Source organism: Xenopus tropicalis, chromosome 5 (genome assembly GCF_000004195.4).
Source record: "Xenopus tropicalis strain Nigerian chromosome 5, UCB_Xtro_10.0, whole genome shotgun sequence".
Classification (NCBI taxonomy): Eukaryota; Metazoa; Chordata; class Amphibia; order Anura; family Pipidae; genus Xenopus; species Xenopus tropicalis.
This window is the reverse complement of record NC_030681.2, coordinates 86,359,089-86,382,912: the sequence shown is the minus strand read 5'-3', so window position 1 is coordinate 86,382,912 and position 23,824 is coordinate 86,359,089. Positions and strand designations below refer to the sequence as shown.

The 23,824-nt window shown below is 36.4% G+C and overlaps 1 protein-coding gene across 1 annotated transcript in view; it reads right to left on the bottom strand.

Moving 5' to 3' along the window:
- rngtt (RNA guanylyltransferase and 5'-phosphatase) overlaps positions 1-23,824 on the bottom strand; it is a 148,558-nt gene that overhangs the window by 54,493 nt on the left and 70,241 nt on the right. The window contains 1 exon segment of the mRNA NM_001001222.1: positions 12,869-12,937. Coding sequence (NP_001001222.1) covers positions 12,869-12,937 — 69 coding nt within the window.

Here is a 23,824-nt window from a genome sequence, read left to right as displayed (position 1 = left end):
TGCTAGCTCCCAGGATTTACTGACAGCTGTGTAATGCTAGTCATGCATTTAAACAAATAATGTAGCTTTAACAAACATTATAACAACAAAAGACATGACTATTTAACCTACAGCTGTTTCTGAACTCCAACACCCAGCTTATTAGGGCAACCAAAGACTGTTTAGGGAGGCCCTGGATATAGTTGATTAAAGGAAAAGTAACACTAAAATTTTTTAAGTAAAAAAGCTATTCTACCCTGCACCAATAACTGCCCAATCCAGCAAACCACTTAGTATTTTGAATGTTTTAATAAAAAATACCTGCTAAAACTTGGCTTCTTGTCAATTGAAATACAGCGATACAGCGAAGGAAGGAGCAGCATCCACTATGTGACAATCGATTGATTGAGCCTAGCCTTCCTTCTGTATAGGAAGGAGTCAGGCTAGGCTCAATCAATCGATTGTTGCATAGTGGATGCTGCTCCTTCCTTCGCCTTATCGCCGCATAGGATAGGGCAGTTATTGGTGCAGGGTAGAATAGCTTTTTTACTTAAAAAAATTTAGTGTTACTTTTCCTTTAACTACATATTCAGGGATGCAGTCCTGGAACTGGAACCTCCCAGGATGTGACCTTTACTTGAACACAAAACCTTATTACAAATACACATAGTTTACTTTGCCTTAAAATGCATTTAAACAGCACCAGTCTTGAGCTGTCACTAAAGTGTATGTATGAGTCATTTAATGAAAACCTTTTTTCCCCAGATACTTTATGTTTATTCATGAAAATAATTCTAAGTAAGTCTAAAACTGGAATATAGTACCACAGAGAGATAGGTAGATAGTGTATGTAGAATAAGGGCTGGGGCCTATACAGTAGCCGATTGTCTGGAAGGGAAAGGTTCAAATACAAAAACTCTACAGATGGAGTAAATATAGGTTATTGCAAAAAATGTAAAAAAATAAGCAAGAATGGGAGGTAGACAAATAGGCATAAAATGTGGGCTGTTGACTGCTAATAGTAACAAAAATAATAATTGCTGCATTTACACAACCAATAGCCCAAAAGTTAAAGAACATAATATTTATGTAAACTGCACAATCATAAGGATTCTTTAGTAAAAGACAAAATCAACTCTAAAGGGATGCTTTTGACAGTGTGTATGTGAAGCTAAGGCTAAGCCCTACCTTCTCCTGACAAGTCACAGATCTGTTATCCAGAATGTTCAGGTGGATAAGGTCTAAAAAAAATATCAACATAGTACAGATAGTATTGCTTTGCCTCCAACAAGGACTAATTATATCTTAGCTGAGATCAAGTACAAGGTAATTTGAAACTTTCTGGTTTCCAAATTATAGATCCCATACCTGTACACCAAGGCTCATACATGCATACAGCAAAAAGAAGAGAAATGCATATGCTAATTTAATATGTTTCTAGCGATAAAAGAACTGATAAATACCTTTAAATTAAGTTTTTTTAAAGGTAAAGACTCACACCATGACAGCAATTTGACAAAGCTCTGAACAGTCTGGAGTTTGCTGAGAAAGGAAATTTAATGTGGTCCATCACTTGTGCAAACAACTTCTGTTATAACTTTCTGTTCTCCTCTAATACGTAACTCTCATTTTGGGCAATAATTTATCAAAAAAATATAACCACAATCATTAGTTACCTGCAAATATATTGGCAATGTAAAAGCACTAAATATTATTATTATTTAAAAAATAAAAAAAAAAGTCATATCTTATGGTCATAGCTTAGAACTGTAAGAACCTTTTAAATTTATACAATACCTAGTTAGGCACCAAAACGGTATAAATGCAGCATAAACAACTTTAATAAGAATATGGTAATTAATCACTAACCTCATTGCTCAGGTGTTTTTTGTCTCTAGCACTGGAGGAAAACCATTTTAAAGGTCTACACTGTAGGATCTGAGCTGGATCTGAAACCTATTACAAAGCTCTAGCTTTATGAAAAATCAATTAGACGATCCTTCAAATTCTACCTTCCAAAACTTCTCTTTAAAGCTCAAAGTGTAGATCTTGTGTATTAGAGAATATGACACATCATTCAGGTAAGAGTGATTAGGGATGCTGACTTTACAATGCAATCCTCTCTCTATATGGTGCATCTCTGCATTGTGTTTCTTAAATCTAAAGGGGTGCAGAATGTAGTAATCAATAGTAAATACAAAAAATCTTTGTTTTATTGTTACATAGCATAGATGGTCGTCGACAGAAACAATTAGTGCTGTATGTCTATGAAGATTCTCATTTATCCAGGTCATGATATACAGTATCTAGTAGAATTAAGTCTAAAACAACTGGACTTCTCTGAGTTTTTGGTGCTGTAATACACAAACCTGGTCTTAAGATACCTGGCCTTGTCTACTTTTGAATAAAACCCATATTTTTAATTCTGTGATGTCAGTAAATCATTAGTTTTCTGTCATTAGGTAACACATTTTCAGTTATAGTGTAGAACTATAGTTTAGTCTTGATTCAAAAATCAACTCACTAAGGCCTTCCTGGTCTCCAATTTAAAACACGCTTAAACTATCCCAGACTTGGGGGCACATTCATTAAGTACGAAAAAATTTGTATTTTTTCTAAAGTTCAGAACTTGTGCGTATTTTCTGTATTTTTTTTTAAAAGAGACATTTTATATAAAGTTCATATTCAGTTATAATATTCATCCTCCCTCAAAATGTGAAATGATGCAGAAAGAAAGATGTTTTGAAAGCATTTTACCTCCTAAAACTGCCGTTATATGAGAGCAGCATACACAACCTTTCTAATTAGAAGCCAGAGCAAAATGAAACATGGGAGTGTCACTTCAGTCTCCCACAGGAAGTGGTCACAGCACTGACTGACTTTACTCAACAGTAGCAGGGAAAACCCTTCCCAGTTTCCTCCTTCTGTATTTCTCTGCTTGTGTTGCTGTTGGGTGGGTGGGGGGGGGGGGGGGGAGGAGCAAGTAGAGCAGGAACGGACTGCCTGTGACATTGCTAAGCCCCGCCCACTCTATCATGCACTGTAGGTTCAAAGTTAGAAAGTTTTTTGCGTCATTGTTCGGATACAAAAATTTTGTAACTTTCAGATCGTACCACAATATTTTTGTATCAACATTCGTAGCATTTCCACACATCAGAAATTATCATCAAGTATACGAATTTTCGCAAATCATACTTCAACACAATAGAAATTCGTACATTGATAAATGAACCCCTTGGGCTTGAGCCAAATCTCCAAATTGCTTTAAAAACCTTCATGCTTTTAAGACAATTCTTTCGTAAACATGCTGTTAATTACCAACTAGGTGACCAAACATCATGGTAACAAATGTATAGTTATTAAGTATCTATTCAACTACTGTATGCATTTTATATTTAAACGTGATATGTTGTATACTTCAAACCCAACGTGTCTTGATATTGTATCTATACATTATTAAAATTGTCCTTTGATGTCTTTTGACCTTAAAATTTGAACTAATCCTATAAATAAAAGATGAAATAAAATGAACTTCAGCACCCAACAAAGACTCCATGCCCACTGAAAACAAAATGCACCTATTGTATGGATTTCCCAAGGCCCCCCCAGTCCTTTGTTATATATGTTCTAACTGTATTGTCACAATTCCCAGTAGGTTTGTTTCATATTGAATAGCACAATGGAATACGTTTATGCTTTATAAAAGAAAGGGAAATTGCAATGGTTACACAACCTTTCAAAGGTAACTCTTTTAATCCATGAAGTGTTATTAAGTGATTGAGTGTAAACAGATTAGCCTAATGAAACCTGTGCTTTATGCTGCAGCTAATAGCAGCAAACAGAATATTTTGCACTCACATAATTTAAAACCATATGTGCTTAAAAATAATATATCTATTAAGGTGCCAGATTCAGGTCAATAACAAAACTATTGGGTCTCCCTTTCTCTGACTAGATTCCCGTAATGACATATTGCCAGAACACCAATCTTGTTGGAAAGACATAAAAAGCTGAAATGCAGAATCATTTGGCCTGCTTTGCCTAATATGCACTGATTTGTATTAATGGCAGGGAATATATTCCTACATGCAGTTTGATATTGACCTTACAGTCAAATCTTCTACTTCTACTTTATCTACATTCTACAGGTATGAAATCTATTTTCTAAAATCCACTAAACCAGTGGATATTTTGCATTTCTACTGATTTGGTTTCTCCCACTAATAGGTATTAATTGTCATCTCTAATAAGCAGATCCTCTTTACCTGTATTATAGTTAATTTATGTTAAAAAAAAGTCAACCCTTCCAAATCTAGCACAGTGCATTCATATACAGATACATACACATACAAACCTATATATACTCACTTAAAACTAAACATACAGATAATAAACTAAGTGTAAATCCTAATTATTAATGATATAGATATTAGTTGTTCTTGTTATTAGTACAACAGCCTTGGAGACTATTCTTAATCGCAAAATAATCCAAACTACTCTTAAAGTATTGATTGATCATTGCTATACAGAAGCAAGGCTAGGATTGATTGATTGATTGTCGCATAGTGGATTCTTCCCCTGCGTCGCCGTATCGTCCTATTTCAAATGACCGGAAGCCAAGTTTTAGCAGGTATTTTCTAATAAAGCATTCAAAATAATAAATGGTGTGCAGGATAGGGCAATTATTGGGGCAGGGTAGAATAGATTTTTTACTTAAACATTTTTTGTGTTTCTTTTCCTTTAAAAGGGGCAGTATACACTTCTTTTTAACAAGAGCTTAATGAATAGGGCTTGTGCTTTTTGCCTATTGTTTTAATTAAGAAATATCTATGGTTCCTGATATCTTTGGCACTAAACAAGAATAGGAAGCCAGTTTTACTTCCTGATCCTGAAGAACCTCAAAAGACCTGGTAAGACTAATTATCAGTCCCCTAAGAAACCCCTGATCAAAAGCAGGTCAAATGCTACTTGCTTAGAGAAGGGTGGATTATGTTTGTTCAAAAGTAGATAGGGAGCTCTGGACAAATTGCCCTATGCATAAACGAAGAGAGAAGACAGTGAAAACAGTCCATCTTTCAAATCAGTGCTTGGCAAAAAGTAGGAAAATATGGATTTTTTATTTTAAATTAAAACAATAGGTAGAATGTAATTTTAAAACAAATCATATTTATTGTGCTCATTTTTAGAAAAGGTTTTTAGGTATATGCTGTCCCTTTAAAGGCATTATTAGAATATGACTTCAAAACATTAAATGATGAGCCATTCAGTTCCTCAAGTCTGAAGGGGTGCCCTATAGTTCTTTGAACTGTTCTAGGGAGAAAAAAATCCCCTGTGTCTAAAACATCCTCTAATATTATTTATAACCAGAAATCATGCTTCTTTGAAATTATTTATATTTATAACCAGAAATCATGCTTCTTTGAAATCACCTTTTTTTCCCAGAGAAAACAACAACAGCTGTAGCCACACTCAATTTGGAACAGAAATTAGGAAGCACTGATTGGTGCTGCGGAAGTGTAAAAAGTGCATTTGCACACAAGTACAAGTTGTTTTTAGATGTACCTCACTGTGGGGAAAAAGCGCAAGTTGCCCACTGCAGCTGCATATATAAATGAGGCCACATTGTCCCTGTGGAGCAGCTCACAATATGGCAGCCCACTGTAAAAAGTAACACAGGAGATTAGAAGGAATACATGTCAGCACATTACTCTTTTCTAATGGGCAAAAGAAAATAATTTTGTTGAAAAATTATTGGTTAAAGGAGAAGGAAAGGTAAAAACTAAGTAAGCTTTATCAGAAAGGTCTATGTAAATACAGCCATAAACACTCATGGAAATGCTGCACTGACTTCTCTGTCAAAAGATTTCTTGTATCTGTAATTCCTGTGCCGGAGACATGCAGCTCTCTCCCCTCTCCTGTTCCCCCATCCCTCAAGAATGCTAAGAACTCACTCCCCCAGCTTTAAAATAACTGATTCTGTGCAGCTGACTTCACTGTTTGTCTCCTCTCCCTCTTTAAGCTGCGTACAGGATTAATTATTTGCTTATTTATCATTGAGGCTACTCTCACTGAGAAACAGCCCAGCTCTGCTTCCCTGCCCTTCAGAATGCAGAGTAGTGCTCATAGTTTTCTTACTAGTCTGGCCAGCCAGCAGGGAACGGATTCCTGTATGCAGATTCAGGAGAGAGAGGAGATGAAGAGTAAAGTCAGCAGCACAGAATTGGTTATTTTAAAGAAACAGTAAATAATTTTAATTGAAGTACATTGCAAATATGCTTCTTTTCAGGTTTGCAATCAGTCCATGCAATATTGTTTTATAAACAAACATAATAACTACTATAATAATATTCAATACTTTGTACAAAGCCTTTGCAGTCAATGACTACCTTAAGTCTGGAACCCATGGACATATTCAAATGCAGGGTTTCCTCCCTAGTGGCAATGTACCAGCCCATCACTGCAGCTGTCTTCAATAGCTGCTTGTTTGCCTGGTCTTTCTGTCTTAAAAGGGTTGTTCACCTTTACATTAACTTTTAGGATGTTGTAGAGTGCCATTCTGAAACAATTTGTAACTGGTCTTCATGTTTTATTATTTGTGGTTCTTGATTATTTAGCTTTATGTTCAGCAACCCTCCAGTTTGGAATTTTAACAGGTATATTGTTGCCAGTGTGCAAATTACCTAAGTAACCAGGCACTGGCTCAAATTAGAAACTGGTAAATGAATAGGAGTGGGTCTGAATAGAAAGCTGAATAATAAAATATAACTATAACAATGAAATTGCAGCCTCAAAAAGCAAAAGTTTTTTCTGTCAGTCTTTTGGAGTCAGTGACCCTCATTTGAAGAGGAAAGTAAATAATTCAGAAAAAAAATGAAGACCAACTGGCCATTCTATAACATACTAAAATTTACCTTAAAGGTGAACCACCCCTTTAAGTTTTGTCTTCAGTGTGTCAAATGTGTGTACCGTTGGGTTGAGGTAAGGTGACTGCCTTGGTCATTGAAGTATATTTCACTTTTTTTGCCTTCAAAAGCTCCTAGGTTGCTCTCCAAGTACTGTTAGTTGGGTAGTTCTCAATTGTTATCTTATCAGCGTTTGGCTGAATCTCAGCAGAGAGTATAGACCATATATCAGATACTCTAGTATACATGTATGTATACACTTTAGAATTCATCTAGCTACTTCGGTCATATCATAACAGTCATATCATCAACACCAGTGATACAGTTTAATTGGCAACACATGCCCATGCCATAATACTACCACCATGTATGTGGTATGCTTCAGATCAGGAGCTGTTCCTTCCCTTCTTAGCACTATTCTAGTTACATCATTCTAGTATATGGCAATCTCAGTTTCCAGAACTAGGCAGACTTTTTTTTTTTTTTTTCTGCCAAAGCCTGTATTGTATGAATTAATATAAACTTACTTAGGGTGCTTCTCTAATTCTGAGCATCCCAAAATTCTAAAGTTTCATATCAATTGCTTGCTCGGATTCTGCCTTTTTACTACAAAGATATTCTATTCCATGCTAAATCATTCACTATATTGACTATTTAACCTCTATCTATGAAGCTATATATATTAAGACTCTTTCCTGTGGTTAATGGTATGAGGCACTTTTTCCATTTCTTAAAATGGAAATTATATGCTATTTTATTTTGTTTCCAAAAATATTTTGACATAATTGTGTACCAACTAATTCTGAGGTTAAATAAGTGCTATGGCAAGAATGCCAGTTCTAGAGGTTTGTGCTTACCTTAAAGGAGAACGAAAGGCATTTTGGCATTTTAATGCCAATAGATTCGCCCCATTAGTGCCACCTAGAACACTATATTTAATCTGTAGAAAGCTTTACCATACCTGAGTAAACAAGCCCTAGAAGCTCCATCTGTTTGCTTAAGATAGCAGCTGCCATTTTAGCTTGGTCTCAGTAGCTTCTGTTCTGCAACTCTAGGGGGCACATTTACTAATCCACGAACCTCCGAAAAGCGTCCGAATGTGTTTTTTTCGTAATGATCGGTATTTTGCGACTTTTTCGAGTGCTCAATACGAAAAAGTCGAGACAATTTGCGAAAGTCGTAATGGCTATGAAAAAGTCACGACAATTCACTAAATTTGTAATGGCTATGAAAAAGTCGCGACAATTCACGCAAGTCGTAACGGCTACGAAAAAGTCGCAAAAATACGAAAAAGTCGCAAAATGTTAGTTTTCCAATCCAAATTTTTCCCATTCGGATTCGTGGATTAGTAAATCAGCCCCTAGGTGTTTGTAGCTTATATTACACATTCTGATGGGAGGGGGAGTGAATTCTTATGGGAGGGAGGAGCAGGAGAAGGGAGAGAGCTGCACAGACTCCAGCCCCTGGAATGAAGGATTTTTCTGAGAGAGGAAGTCAGATGCTGAAGAACATATTTACACAAAGGAAGACAAGAAGTCCTGTGTTTCTTTTGATAGAGGCAGCTTTTCTTTGAGTGCTTAGGCTATATTTACATAGACATTTCTGATAAAGATTACTTAGTTTTTACCTTTCCTTCTCCTTTAATACAACTTTGTCCATAACGCTGTAATTTTAATCAATAAACCACAGATAATATATGCTTCTTTGATAAACATATAAGTACCCTGTGCATTTCAGGTTTTTGATAGAAGAAGCTGAAAGACTGGCTCCCAACCTATGTTTGTTAACCTGTCGTGGTTATCACAGTTTTGTGGTTAATGTCATCTATACTGATGTAAGGCAACATGCAGCAAGTATTTTTTTTTTTTAATAGATTCACTGGATTATAAACTCTCCCAGGCAGGGCACTCGAATCACAATCTCAAAGCATGTTTGCCTGTAATGTAGCACTGTTGGCACTTCAAAAATAATCATAATAATAAAAATATTCATACAGGTATAGGATGTTTTAATCCAGAATGCTTGAGATCTGGGGTTTTCTGCATATCTGTAATTTGCATCGCTATATTTTAAGCATAATTAAAGCATTAAAGGAACAGTAACACCAAAAATGAAAGTTTTTTAAATCAATTAAAATATAATGCACTGTTGCCCTGCACTGGTAAAAGTTGTGTATTTGCTACAGTAACACTACTATAATTTATATAATAAGCTGCTGTGTAGCCACGGGGGCAGCCATTCAAGCTGGAAAAAATTGAGAAAAGGCACAGGTTACATAGCAGATAACAGTTAACCTCTCTAGAATACAATAGTGTTTTATCTGTTATCTGCTATGTGCCTGTGCCTTTTCTCCTTTGAATGGCTGCCCCCATTGCTACAGAGCAACTTTATTTATATAAGTTTCTGGGGAAAACACCCCCGTTGTATCAGTGCAGGGCAGCAGTACATTATATTCTAATTACTTTTATACACTTTCATTTTTTGGCGTTACTGTTCCTTTAAATAAACCAATTGGATTCATGCAGATTAGTTAGGACCAAGTACTAGTCACTGTAAAAAGGGGAAAAAATTTGACTTATTTGGTTGAAATTATAAGTGATGTTTTCCTCGTTATTCAGAGCTTTCTGGATAAGGGATACCGTAACTGTACTATTTTATTATTACACAGAAATTATTATTACAAATGAGAGGGATGCCATAGCTGTAAACCATTGATTGCCTTTACTTGCAAAATACAAAAATAGCAGATTACCAGAAAGCAACCACAGGTAAAAAAAACCCACATAACTGGGGTAATTATGAGTCCTGAATCTTTTTGTAAACTGTTCATTTAAATACCCTTTATGGCTTTCTCTTACCCTTTAACAAATGCGCCAAGAACTTAGTGTATTTACTTTTCCCTTAACCAATATCCCCACCATAAGTGAACATGCTGATAATACATTGAGGCATTCGTCATCAAATACACTTTTCTAATATAATATTTTAGCACATTTTGAACTTATTTTTCTACATGATCTGACTAGATTAAATTTCAGCTATAACAAAAATCTGTCTGTCTGTAAGAATAAAAAGATTATATCTGACCTGCAGTGTGCTATAATGCCTTTTGACCACTACATAGGGCTGAAATTTACTGCACTTTGTGAGTATGGTTCAGAGACATAACAGCTACAACACTGATGTGACTTGGGTTATTTGTTTATAAAAAAAAAAAATCAGTGGAACAGAAAAGCACAAAAATATACCATAATGCAGAATGTAAATATAAAGAACCATTACAGATGCCACATCATCTTGGACAAAGATTTTAGTTATGAGAAAGAGAATGAAAAATGATATGTCAGTTAAATCTACACAGAATAGATAAAATTAGAACTTCAATGGTATTAATTTAAGCCTATTGAACAAAAAGAAGTGGTTAAAACACAGGCAATAATTGTTTGCAAAAGCTGTCATTAAAATAATCTGCTATGAAACATCCAAAATTGCGAACAGCAGCAAAAATAGTAAAAAAAAAAAATCCAAACAAAAATAACAAAAACAGATGCAGGCATTGATAAGTATGTTGAAGATATTAATTAATGACATATTGTCATCAAATAGAGTTTTGTTTACTTAATTGCAAGGTTTTGTTGCACTTTCAACACTCTATTGGGAAATTTTGGTATGCAGCTGAACAGTTTCTTCACAAAGTGAAAACAAATCGAACAAGAATTTTAAAAAGGCAAAACAATTAACATCAACAAATGCACAAGTTCTAAGAATTCTAACTGATCTACAACATGTTGTAAGAATTATTGTCAGCAATTAACAAACTCACTTCAGAGGCATTTTCATATGTTAATTTAATGTTAAAGGAGAACTAAACCATAAAAATGAATATGGCTAGACATTACATATTTTATATAATGAATTTATTGAACCAGACTATACGTACAACATCTCTATAGTAGTAATAATTCAGTTTTTAAAGTTGTCACAGGGGATGACCATACTGGATTCTGTTAGAAGTGTCTGCGACACTCACATGCTCAATGGGCTCTGAGCAGCTGTTGAGAAGCTAAGATTAGGGGGTCGGAGGAAATTATCAAGCACAGAAAATTATGTTTGTCTGTCATATAAGCTGATCCTAAAGGGCTGATGATTAAAGGAGAAGGAAAGGCTAATAAAGAGTTAATCTCAAGCTGCAGGCATACCTTCAGTTGTCTCAATTGTGCCCTTAAGTCTCCCCATATTTCACCTGTTCAGAAGATCTGAAACCAAACAGGTATAAAAAACGCTGAGCTGTGTAAAGAAATTTCCCATAATGCCTCACTCCTGCACAGACACCGAGACCGAACTGAACATGCTCAGTTAGTATGACTATGAGTCAGCTTCCTGCTGATTGGCTCAGATCCACATTCCCAAGGGGGAATGTGAGTCCTTAGCATTTTTGAGGGAGGGGGGAGCAGGAAAGAGCAGAGAGCAGAAAGCTGCTTGTCTGTGGGACAGGAATTACAGACACAACTAATCTTTTTTCAGAGAAGTCAGTGCAGCATTTCTGTGAGTGCTTATGGCTGTATTTACATAGACCTTTCTGATAAAGCTTACCGTACTTAGTTTTTACCTTTCTTTCTCCTTTAAACTCTGATGCTAATTGCACTGGTTTCAGAGCTGCCATGCACTAATCATCTCTGTTAATAACTAATCAGCTTTATATTGTGACAGTTATATCCTATATATACAGTATATTGTGAGTGGGCCCCTAAACTCAGTAACTGACAGCAGCACAGAGCATGTGCAGTGAATCAGCAGAAAAGAAAATTAGGAGCTACTGGGGGCATCTTTGGGGGCACAGATCTTCTTGGCTTGGGCTGGTAGAGAAGTACAAAACATAATTTACAACATTTATAGCCTATGTCTTTAGTTAAGCTTTAGTTCTCCTTTAAGTCGAATGTAGCTGGTTTACTCATGGGTGATGCTGGAAAAAGTATGATTACACACAACTTTAGGAAAGCTTTTCTAATACACCTGCTACATAGTGCACCTCCCTTTAAATCCAGTACAGCCTTCACTTTACAACCAAAACACAGGACACCATATTGCTAAGAAGTCCATCAGCTTAGGAAACATGCTACTATTACATCATATAGCTAGGTTGCCATCTGGCCGGTAAAATGATGCCAACATTGATGCCAATGTTAATAATAGGAAACAAAGTTAAAAAAGGATATAGGAAGGCCGGTATTTTTTTTCCAGAAAAGATGTCAACCCTACATACACCTAACTGGCAACAATGAACTGACAAATGTTAGCCCAATTTAATTAGGGGCCCCAATATGTTAATGAAATCACACCAAAACTAACCTAAAAAGTTAACAGAGGACATAACACACATGTTTTTTCTCTATCTACTATTTCTCTCATTAATGTAGTTGACCTTTAAATTAATTTTAGTATCATATAGACATTTATATTTTGTATTGGCATGTGAATACACAATTGGTCTACATTTTTTTTTAGCTATGTAGCTTTTTGTTCCGCAGCTGTCCAATTTAGTATTTCAGCCGCGATCTTGCTACTACGGTTTTATTTACCTTAGAGGTTGAAAGAGAGGTTGAAAGAGAGATTGAAAGATGAATATGAAATGGCCTACATAAATAAGTAATAAAAAAAAAACAATGAAAAAATTGTAGCCTCACTATAGTGAGTTTTTGGCTGCTGAGGTCAGTTACCCACATTTAAAACTGGAAAGAGGCAGAAGAGCAATGCAAGTATTTAAAAACTATAAATAATGAAAATCGACTGCAAACTTGCCAGGAACAGGGCACAAAGTCAACATTCTTGAATCTTTTTAACTCAAAATTATTTTCCTTCTGGCTTGGCATTGTATATCTTTTGGGTGTAGGACAATGTTTCTTTACACACTTAAACCCCTGCACATACCACAATACCCCACCAAAATACACCCAAATTTATTTTGAGTCAGTGAGACTAGTACTTACTCCTATTGGCTGAAAAATTAGTCCATCGACTTCATGGCTGACTTCCCGAGCAAAACTTCCTTCAAGTAGCTGAAAGAATAAAAAGAAAGCTTTGTAAGATGCAGTTACATTCATTTTCATGCGTTCATCAGTTTAGCAAATTCTAACTTCCCTGGCAGTGTTTGCAATTTCTCAAGAATGAACAAATAAAATAGATTTACCAATTTAAAGGAGATGGAAAGGTAAAAACTAAGTAAGCATTATCAGAAAGGTCTATGTAAATACAGCCATAAACTTATAGAATTACATAGTCCTTTGTGAAAAGAAACACCACATTTCTTTCCTTCTGTTTTGTACACATGATCTTGTGTGTCAGATGTCCTTCTCTCAGAAAAATCCTCCAAGGTATGGCAGTGCAAAAGTGCAGCTTCCCCCTCTTGACCCCCTCCTATCTCCTCCTCCCATTTCTTTTGTAATCTGAGCTGAGAGCGCTGTGGTTCTCCCTAATAGGATCACATAATCAAATGCCCTTTTTAGGCAGGGCAGCCCGGATCTTAAAAGGGGCAGGCCTAACCAGAAAGGAGGAGGGATTTTAGCAGATAGAGTGGGTTGAGCTGGATTACATCTCAGGCACAGCATAAAATGATTTTTCATTTTGGAATTAATGGGTCAGAGAAAAAAATTAAATCTGCAGTTATAGGGTTTAAAGGAGAGGTTCACCTTTAAGTAATAGTCTATTCTTAGCAAAATGTCAAGACATCTTCATTTTTTTAATTTTTTTTAATTATTTGCCTTCCCCATTTTTCCAGCATTCAGTTGGGGATCATTCTTCCCAGCAACCAAAAGCTATTGCTTTGTAAACTGCAGTTTTATCGTTACTATTGCATTTTATTACTTTTCTTTTTGTTCAGGCCTTTTCCTATTTATCTTCAAGTCTTTTATTCATACCACTGCCTGGTTTCTAGGGAAGCTGGATCCTAGCAACCAAATAGCTGTTGGAATCCCAACTGGAGAGCTGTTGAACAAAAATGCTTAACCACAAAAAAAAAAAAGTAATGAATGAATACTAACTGTAAATTGTCTCAGAATATCACTACTTTATACTAAAAGTTAATTTAATGGTGAACTACCTCTTTAAGGTAAAACATTTGTGCTCCTAGTAAGCCATGTGGCTGCAAAATATGATTTAATAGCACTGTGGTCCCACATTTGCAGAGCATATAAATAAGTTGTATAGAATACAACAGTATTAGTACTTAAATGGAGATACACAGTGGTTGAATGCCATCCTGGACCCCACTGACATGTCAGACTGGCTCTGGATTAAGCCGATTAGGTGAAACACGTTGCTGAGGAAGAAGCCGGTTACATGAAATGCATCAGTGAGGATGCCAAGACGCATCTATGCAAAGATCCCTATACATTCTAGGACATGCGTAGTATTCATTAGGAAATGTTTGTACGTTCCGGGGCTAAGACTGCAGTAACATTTAATTTGAGAGAGGCATGATTTTAACAGATTTAATTATTAAAGGTTTTAACAGACAATACTTGCACATGCCAACTTTTTGTAGTTCCCAAAAGTAATATGATAAGCTGCTCCCCCTCTGTTCAGTCTGTGAGTATACTGTGATATCAAAGTTGGAGTAAAGACTTCAAGACTGGGTCCTGCCTTGATTTCTTTATTGCCTCCTCTACTTATTGCACATTACACTGAAATATGATGAATGTGTGGCACATCTGAATTGAGTCCTTCTGGTGTGAGTACACTTTGAATTTTGGTGGTGCCAATACATTTGGGATCTATAGAAAGAGGCTATTCTGTGTATTTAAAAATTTTTTTAGTGTATATTATGGGTAGAGTTGTCCCATGGGCGGTTTGCACAGTCCATGCCATCCCAAGGTACGATTACCTATTATTTCTCCATTTACTGACCAAGATCCAACTTTATTTTACTTGATTGTGGGCTTATCTATTTCAACTCACAGGGCTTATGTGAAGCAGAACTATGTTGATACAAACTTGTTACTTTCTCGGCTCACCCCTGACAGCTAGCTACAGTAGCGTGTTAATTTTGATACTTTTGTTTCTATTTAAGAACGTGATGCTGCTTAGACCTTTTGATTACTTGCTTGTACTTTCTATTATTTCTCTTGTGTTTTTTGTTTTTATTGCATGTTTTCAGTTTTTTTATTAGTTTATTTCTGATTTTCTGTCTCTGGTGACGTATGATAACGTCATCTCCAATTTTTCCTGCCACTATGTGCTTTTTTAGACATTGTGCTTGCTGTATTCACCACTTTGATAAAGGCTAGAGTGCTAGCCGAAACGTTAGTCTCCTCTTTAAGAAAAATAATTTGTTTATATAAGTCCTGTGAGTGCTGACCCTCTCTCGAGCACCTTCAACATTATTTGGACCTGCACCCAGGCAGCAGCCTGTTTTGTTAACTTGATAAAATATACTTCTTGCTTGGCTCATGATGATGGATTGTTGAGTGCCTGCTCATGTCTATATGTTTTTACATCCATCAGAGTTTTGTTTTTTCTTTGTACAATCAATTTATCTCCAATTTTAAAGAACTTAAGCCTAAAAGAATGTGCACTGGTGGGGGTTAGTGATTAAAAATTTCCTTCTCCTTTCAGTTGATAAAACAGTGGCTAATTCTCCATGGAATCATCTACTGAGTCAAACAGACTTATATTGTTCTAGCAGTAATGCACATACATGTCTATCCTCCATTGTTTCACTGGAGTAGAGCAAGAGCCCAAAGGACTGTAACTACAGAAAGTGAATAGTGGCTCATCTGGTGATGATAGTTCAAACTTTCCAGACACATTAAGGCATGTATGTCTACCTTTACAGTCAGAAACCACCCCAATTAAATATTGATATAAATATCGCATTTTGTTTTGACATGCCAGACATTGCATGCCCTAAGCAACCATATGCACAAAAGAAAACTTCTCTGCCGATTTCTGTACTGTGCGCTGCAGCACTCAAGTAAGGCACAGAACCCTGGCCCACCGCTTTGTTTTGAAGAAAAGCAACAATGGAACAGTGTAGAAAGTAAGTGACTAATAACTGCAATGTTCAAAATTCTCTCTCATGTAAATAATTTACTCCATGGCTGAATAAGCCCATAATTCAAGTATATTGTCTAACTTCGGCGAATAGGTCAAGACTTGAAACGATCAAGTCCTGTCTGTTGAAGATTAGGTGCAATCCTATGTTTTTAGTGGGTAGACCAGCAGTTATAAGGTTTTGCAAACCAGACTAGACAGGATGAGGATAAAAATGTAAAATAATGGACTTATTTTGTATCCAATAAAATGATGTCCATACACATTTTATTGAGGCTATGTCAGTGAGCCTAGGTCAGACAAAGCATTTTCTCTGCAGATGGAAAAAACATTTAGTATGCCTAATGCCTGCCATTCTGCACATGCAGCAGATTCCTCCCAGAAAACGATGAAGTGTGCCTTAATGAGCCAAAAACTATCCCCGAAAGACATCAGGTGCATTAGTGTTTTTTGTCAGTGAAGAAAATATGTCATCTGACATTAGCCTAAGCTAATCAGAATCAGTTGATTCTGTTTGGTTTGTTGTGTGTGACCTTATCATTGCTGAAACAGAATCTGTGGAAAATATAGGACTGAAAGATGTTTACATAGAGACAGAAGGATGATGATGCACTTTTTTAGTGGCCAAACAGTATCAGCAAATTTAGCCCTATAAAATTTAAAGTACCAACTCTACTTAGTTTGAAGACTAACAAAATACAATTCAGTTCTTGTAAGTCCTAAGCAGCTTTAAATTCAGATGGAAAATCTAATGAGGCCAGTGCCACCAGTGTAAATACGGTTACAATCTGAATGTCAAAAAAAAAACTGAGTAGCAAACGGGTCTGTCTCCTCAGATAAGAGTAAAAAATAATATAATAATAATTCAACTATAATTCTGCAGAGATGCATTTTCCCCCCAAGGTACATAAACGCTAATTTCTTTTTCATGACACAAGACATAATTATCTGACACGTTTAGGGGAAACTATTAATAAAACTGTGACAGATGAAAAAACACCAGTGCAAAATGGCAGCCAAGAGCCAGTAATAAAACTAAAAGAAGAACACTCATAATAAATACAGATAATAGATGTACTGCAAAGGATTTTCCACTGTGAGTGTGAAGTCTAGAAGTAGCCTCAATGAATGTGTTAGCGTATCACTATATATCCCTGGCAAATACAATGGCTTCTAAATGGAAACCAATGAAGAGTCTGGGGCGATTACCATGAAAAAACACAGCTACAGATAAAAATGTATTTTATGTGTTCTGCAACTCTTTTCCCTAATATTTTTTGTTTGTCTCTAAATATAACCTTTAAAAAGAACTCTGTTAGTAAACTTAAAATATAACTTTTTAAATGGCAGGATAGGGAAAGCCACCATGAAATTGTTTAGGCAGAGAAAAGCCATAAGCAAATTTTTATGACTGATTTAATAAATTATGTTAAAATAATTTCTTGGCAGTTACTATTATCTAAAATTCAGATGCAAAGCGGAAGCACAGTAATTGCATCTCGGTATACAGTGCTGATTGATTTTTAATATATTCACTTGCAGAGCTGAGGAGGTGAAAAAAAACAACTTAATCCGAAATATCATTATGCAAGGCAACAATGAGTGCATAATATCTGGTGCTTTCATTTAGGATTCTGGTAATCCCAATTTCTTCATCTTCAACTTCCAAATGCATTTTTATAGACAAGGCTTCTGATTCAGATTTTATGCAAAGGCTATATCATAATAAGGACTCATCATGCTATTTTCTATGCCTTGAGGTGTTTTGAATAAGCCATCACTTTATATATGCCATTGAGATGTTTAAGGGGGTTATTTAAGGAGGTCCTGACTACTGTTAATCTACTTTGTAAGCAAGCCTGTGATACAGGTATGGGATCTCTTATCTGGAAACCCCTTATCCAGAAAGTTCCGAATTACAGAAAGGCAATCTCCCATTTACTCCATTATAAGCAAATAATTCTAATTTTTAAAAATGATTTCCCTTTTCTCTGTAATAATAAAACAGTACCTGTACTTGATCCCAACTAAGATATAATTAATCCTTATTGGAGGCAAAACAGGCCTATTTGGGTTATTCAATATTTAAATGATTTTAAACAGACTTAAAGGAGAAAGAAAGATAAAAACGAAGTAAATACAGCCATAAGCACTCACAGAAACGCTGCAATGACTTCTCTGAAAAAAGATTAGTGCCAGAGACACGCAGCTTTCTGTTCTCTGCTCTTTCCTGCTCCCCCCTCCCTCAAGAATGCTAAGAACTCACTCCCCTCCCCTTAGGAATGTGGATCTGAGCCAATCAACAGGAAGCTGACTCATAGGGGCACATTTACTTATCCACGAACGCTCCGACCGTTCGCTCGATTGGTCCAATCATATTTTCTGCTAATTTTTCGTACCTTGCACAACTTTTGCGTATTTTTAGCGTGAAAAAATCAGATCGGTTTTGCCGCTTTTTACAATCATTCGGTATGAAAATTTCGTGACTTTCGGATCGCCAATACAATATTATCGTGACTAATACGATTTTTTCGGAAGCATTTTCGTGATATTTGCGATCTTCAGAAATTTTCGGTTCCAATCCGAATTTTTCCCATTCAGGGTTCGAACTCGTGTTTTGATAAATCTGCCCCATAGTCTTACTAACTGAGCATGTTCAGTTTGGTTTCGGTGTCTGTGCAGGAGTGAGGCATTATGGGAACTTTCTTTACACAGCTCAGCGTTTTTTCTTCCTGTTTGGCTTCAGATCTTCTGAACAGGTGAAATATGGGGAGACTTAAAGGACATGTAAATCCTACATTTGCCTACAATGTATATCAGTTGGGTACGTTTCCCCCACCCAAATGGCATAATTTGTACTGCATATATCCCCTCCGCTTGTCAGCACCATCACATGTTCCTACAGCAAATAGCAGCTTTCACCATTTTTCCTCTAATACATAGTTGGATACATTTAAATCTGCAAACAGCACACACACACAGACCCTTATTCAGCATACATTTCATCAATAATACAGGCTCACACAGGTGGAACTGTCTTTGATAAAAGTTCTGCTTTCTTTGAGCACTGTAATGGTAAAGCTGACCTCAGGAGAAAAAAATTGAAGCAGACAGCTAGAGTTGAGTTTCTATGGGAACCAGCAATGCCATCTCTTCACTGGCTGCCAGACTGGGGGGTGTGTTTAGTAATCTGAGCTTAGAACAACTGAGCATGCCCACAAGCCAACAGCCAAAGCAAATTCCTGAGGGAGAGGGCCGAGTGGGTTACAGGAGGAGAAGCAAATCTAAGTAATTAAGGGGATGTTGCAGCCTTACTATTAACCTCTGGACACCCAGAGTGGCAGGTATTGAAAGATTTCAAAGAGGCTGTTCACTGATTAAATTTGTGTGTGTGGGTTTATATGTCCTTTAAGGGCACTATTGAGAGAACTGAAGGTATGCCTGCAGTTTGAGATTAACTCTTTATTAGTCTTTCCTTCTCCTTTAAGTTATGGAGATCCAAATTACAGAAAGATCCCTTATCCCGAGAATTCTGGATAACAGGTCCCATACCTGTAGTAGGTTCTGCAGAGCTTATGCACCAAGTGAGGATGAATGCTCTTGTAAAGGTCAGAGAAAGCCAATTTCCCTCTTACTGATTCATGCCTTTCACTGCACTGTTAAGAAACATGTATTCTGATAGCTCGTTCTAACAGTTTTTGCTTAAAAAGCAGCAAAAGCAATAAGAAAGTTATAGAATGTTCTATTGTTAGCAAGTTTTCAACTGCTCTTTATTTTTAATATGTTATGGGTTTTTTTTTAATCATTCTCAATCTAATTTTATCTCTTTCTAACTTTTAAACACAAGTCCCTGATCCCCAAAGTGACAAAAAACTATTGCTCTGCAAGGCTACAATTTTATTGGTATTGTTTAGGTGGCCATATTACGGCAGATTTAAGCTGCCAATTTTCTCCCCTCAGGCTCAGGAGTTGGTAATTTAAATGCCTGTGTAAGGACCCTGTCAGACAGCCTATCAAATAAATAATAAATCTGGATAACAAAGATCAAATTGGTTTTTGTGGCCCTCTCCCAACAGCTCCGGCCAAGGTGGGCATTGATGACCTCAACAAATGAGTGGATCTTTACTGGCATGGTCATCTTTACTTTTTATTACTTATCCTTCTATTTAGGCCCTCTCCTATTCATCTTCCAGTCTCTTATTCAAATCACTACCTGGTTGCTAGGGTAAAAAAAATGGACAGCTAAACAAAAAATTACATAAATTAAATTACTACAAAAAGTAAACAATAAAAATCAACTGCAACTTATCTGAGTATCATTGTTTACATTATAATGAAAGTTAATTAAAAGGTGAACTTCTTCTTTAAGGCTTAGCCTAATTGAATATGTTACATGGTATAACTGAAACAGTAAGGATGATGAGAATGAGTTAGTCACCTGCAAAAGTAAAGTGATACTGACACAAAAAAACTACTTTTCAAAGTATGAATGTACATAAAAAGTTACCTATAGGTCATGTTAAGCATTTCTCACTGATAGGGCTGCTTTTGTAAGTAATTGTGTTGGGTTGAAAACCCCAACATACTGTTCTTCGGCTTTGGCTTATTCTTCCGCTTATTCTTATGATTATTCTTAGCGCCACCCATTTTCTAAACGCTACTCCTCCTACAGTATTAGGGGTACAACACCCAAACTCCCCACACTTCTTCGCCCTATAGCAGAGCAGGTTGCTTGTGCTTTTCTAAGCGATCCCGCCCCCCGTCTTTTTGTGGCGCCGCTCCGAACACCCCAATTTTCCCATTGACTTTGACAGGGAAGATTTTCAAGCTGCTGCCGCACTTACAGCTTTGAAGCTACAGCCCCCAAACTTGAATCACATAATAATGGGGTCACCCTGAATAAAACAGCGACATTTGTTGGATGACCACAAAATGGGAGGGGCCAACAACAGCCAATCAAATTTCATCCATTGACTTTAATGGGGAAATTGAATCACACAGTCATTTGAATCACAAATCCATTTCCACCCACTAGATTTCATTGGTTTATAGTTAAACTGATGCCATTATTTAAATATTAATTCCAGGGTTGTTAAAGTTTCCAGAGTTAGCCACTGGGTATTTTTCATTCAATGGTGAAGTGTAAAATGCTGTCAGTCTCACAATTTTCCCCTTTGCAAAGTCCCCAAACTTTGCAAAGTTGGTCACTGGGGGACTACAGTGCAAAACCAGGAAAAGTGGGTTGGGCCACTAACAGCCAATCAGATTTCATCCATTGAATTTTATTGGTTTAAATTTAAAATGCTGTCATTCTCACACTATTTATGCCAGGGTGCCCACTGTTTGTCACTGGGTGACTTCAACTTCAACCAATCACAATTCACCTATTGACTGCGACTGCTGCCATTCTTTAACTATTAATCCTACGCTCCCTAAACTTTGCTGAGTTAGTCACTGGGTAACTGCAGTCCCAGGTTAGAAAAAGGGGGTGGAGCCATCAACCGCCAATCAGATGTCACTCGTTGACTTTCGGTGGGGAAATTTAAATTGCTGCCATTCACACACTATTAAAACCAGGGTCCCCAAACTTTGCACAGTGGTTTTTACTATATAACTGTGGTCCAAGGTCAGAGCCCATTCAGTGACTTCATGTTTTTCAACCCAACATGAAATTTGTTCTCAAACTGCCCTTTCTAGTTGTTACTTGAAGTTCCTAAACCTGAGTGTTTTGCCAACCTGACAGTTGCTTCTCAACCTGTCAGTTATAGTTTCTAATGTTAATAGACTCCTGCTGCACAAGTATGGCAGCGCCCTCATAGAGGAACATGGTGGATCAGATAGGTAATGTAAAAGCATCAAATATTTTTATGCCAAAATTAGAAAGCTCATGCAAACACAATATTATGATATATTTAAAAAAAAGTTTAATTTCAGGTGTCAGTATCTTTAACAACTTTTAAAAACGGCATCCTTTCTGCAGCAGCACCAATTAATTCATGGGCCAAATACATTGTACACTAGCTGAATATTAGCATACGCACAATAGGGTGCTTTTCATGAAAAAGTTTTATATTGTACAGTATAAATGAAACAGAGACAACGAGCAGTATGGCAGGATAAAAAGAAGCATGCAGGTGCAGGTACAGGTATGGGACCCATTTTCCAGAATGCTCGGGACCTGGGGTTTTCTGGATAAGGGGTCTTTACGTAATTTGGATCTCCTACCTTAAGTCTGCTAATGAAATTATTTAAACAGTAAATAAACCCAACAGGATTGTTTAGGCTCCAGTAAGGATTAATTATATCTTGGTTGGGATCAAGTATAAGCTACTGTTTTATTATTACAGAGAAAAAATAAATAATTTTTAAAAATGTGAATTATTTGATTACAATGAGAGATGAGATGAGAGATGAGTCTATGAGAGATGGCCTTTCCATTATTCTGAACTTTCTGGATAATAGGTTTCCTGGATAAGGGGTCAGATACCTGTACAATAAAAAAGTTAATTCTGCAATGCAATCCATTTGTACACACATGTAGAGTTTATGGTGGTCCTTATTTTTCTATCACAGCAGACCTCTTAAAAATATTACAAGTGAAAACTACCATTTTGAAACAAAGTAGCATATGGACAGAAAACACCATATTAACAAGTTTCCCTCCTTAAACTAGATTTTTTTTGTAAAGGAACTTGAAATGGAATATATAAGTATTCCAGTGATCTTTTCACAGTAGTAACTACAGTTATATTCCTAATTTCATAAGTCAAAATGAAGGAACATGAAACAATAACGCTTTGGTATTAATAGCCACCTAATAAATGGTCTGCATATTTATAGTGAATGAAAAAAGCAAGATGTTTTTAATTGCATTTTGCAGAGGAACCAAACACCTATTGCCATACTAAATTCATAACTCTTTAAATTAATTAAAATGGCAAAAGATGGCAATATATTATTGATGCTACTTAATTGGTGCTGCCTAAAATGCTGGCAGTGGACAAACTGTACATCTTGCCTAAGGGAGTGCAGCTATTTCAGATGGTAATGAACAGAATCAGATACTTTCTATTTGGCCCTATAATGCATTTACCTGTTATAAATGATGATTTGTTCCAGTAGACAGCACACTGAATTAAAGGAGACAACATATTTCTCTGTAAAAAGGCTAATTAGACTAATCTCTGAAAGAACACCAAGTTACACTGATAGATCTACGGGAGGGGTCTACAGTATTCCTGTAATAACAGCTGATCTACCAAAAATGTTCTTTAAAATAAACCAACTCCACTAATACTAGTTCTATCCTGCTCAATGCTTATTATTTCAAATGCTTTATTAAAAATACAGTGCTAAAACTCTGCTTGTGGTCTACACAAATAAGGCGACATTCACTGTGCAATATCCAACATGTGATGCTTACCATCTACTTCTAGCCCTTCTGTCGGAACCGGAAGTCAATTGTTGCAGCTATACAGAGCATTTTTTTTTCTTGTTGCTGAGGTCATCTATAAATATAAGGACTACAGAAAACCTCATGTCAGCATGCTCTTCACTGCTCACATCTCTTAAAGACATAGATTATACAGCCGCAACAGTTGATTTCTGAATTTGCTCTAGTCTTAGGAGGACATGTTGAGCGCCGCATGTTAGATCCTGCACAGTGAATGTTGCCCTATCACCTTTCTGCATAAAGTATTCCAAAGAAAGCACTGAAAATAATAAACTTTGTGTGCAGGATAGAGCTAGTATTAAGTGCAGGGTAGAATGCATTTTTTAAAAAAAATTCTAGTGTTACAGCAAGTACCTAGCAAAGAAATGGATTCATTGCTACCTGTGTTCAGCAACAATAAGGGACAGATGGGGGAAAAATCTGTGCCCCTTATTATCACCTT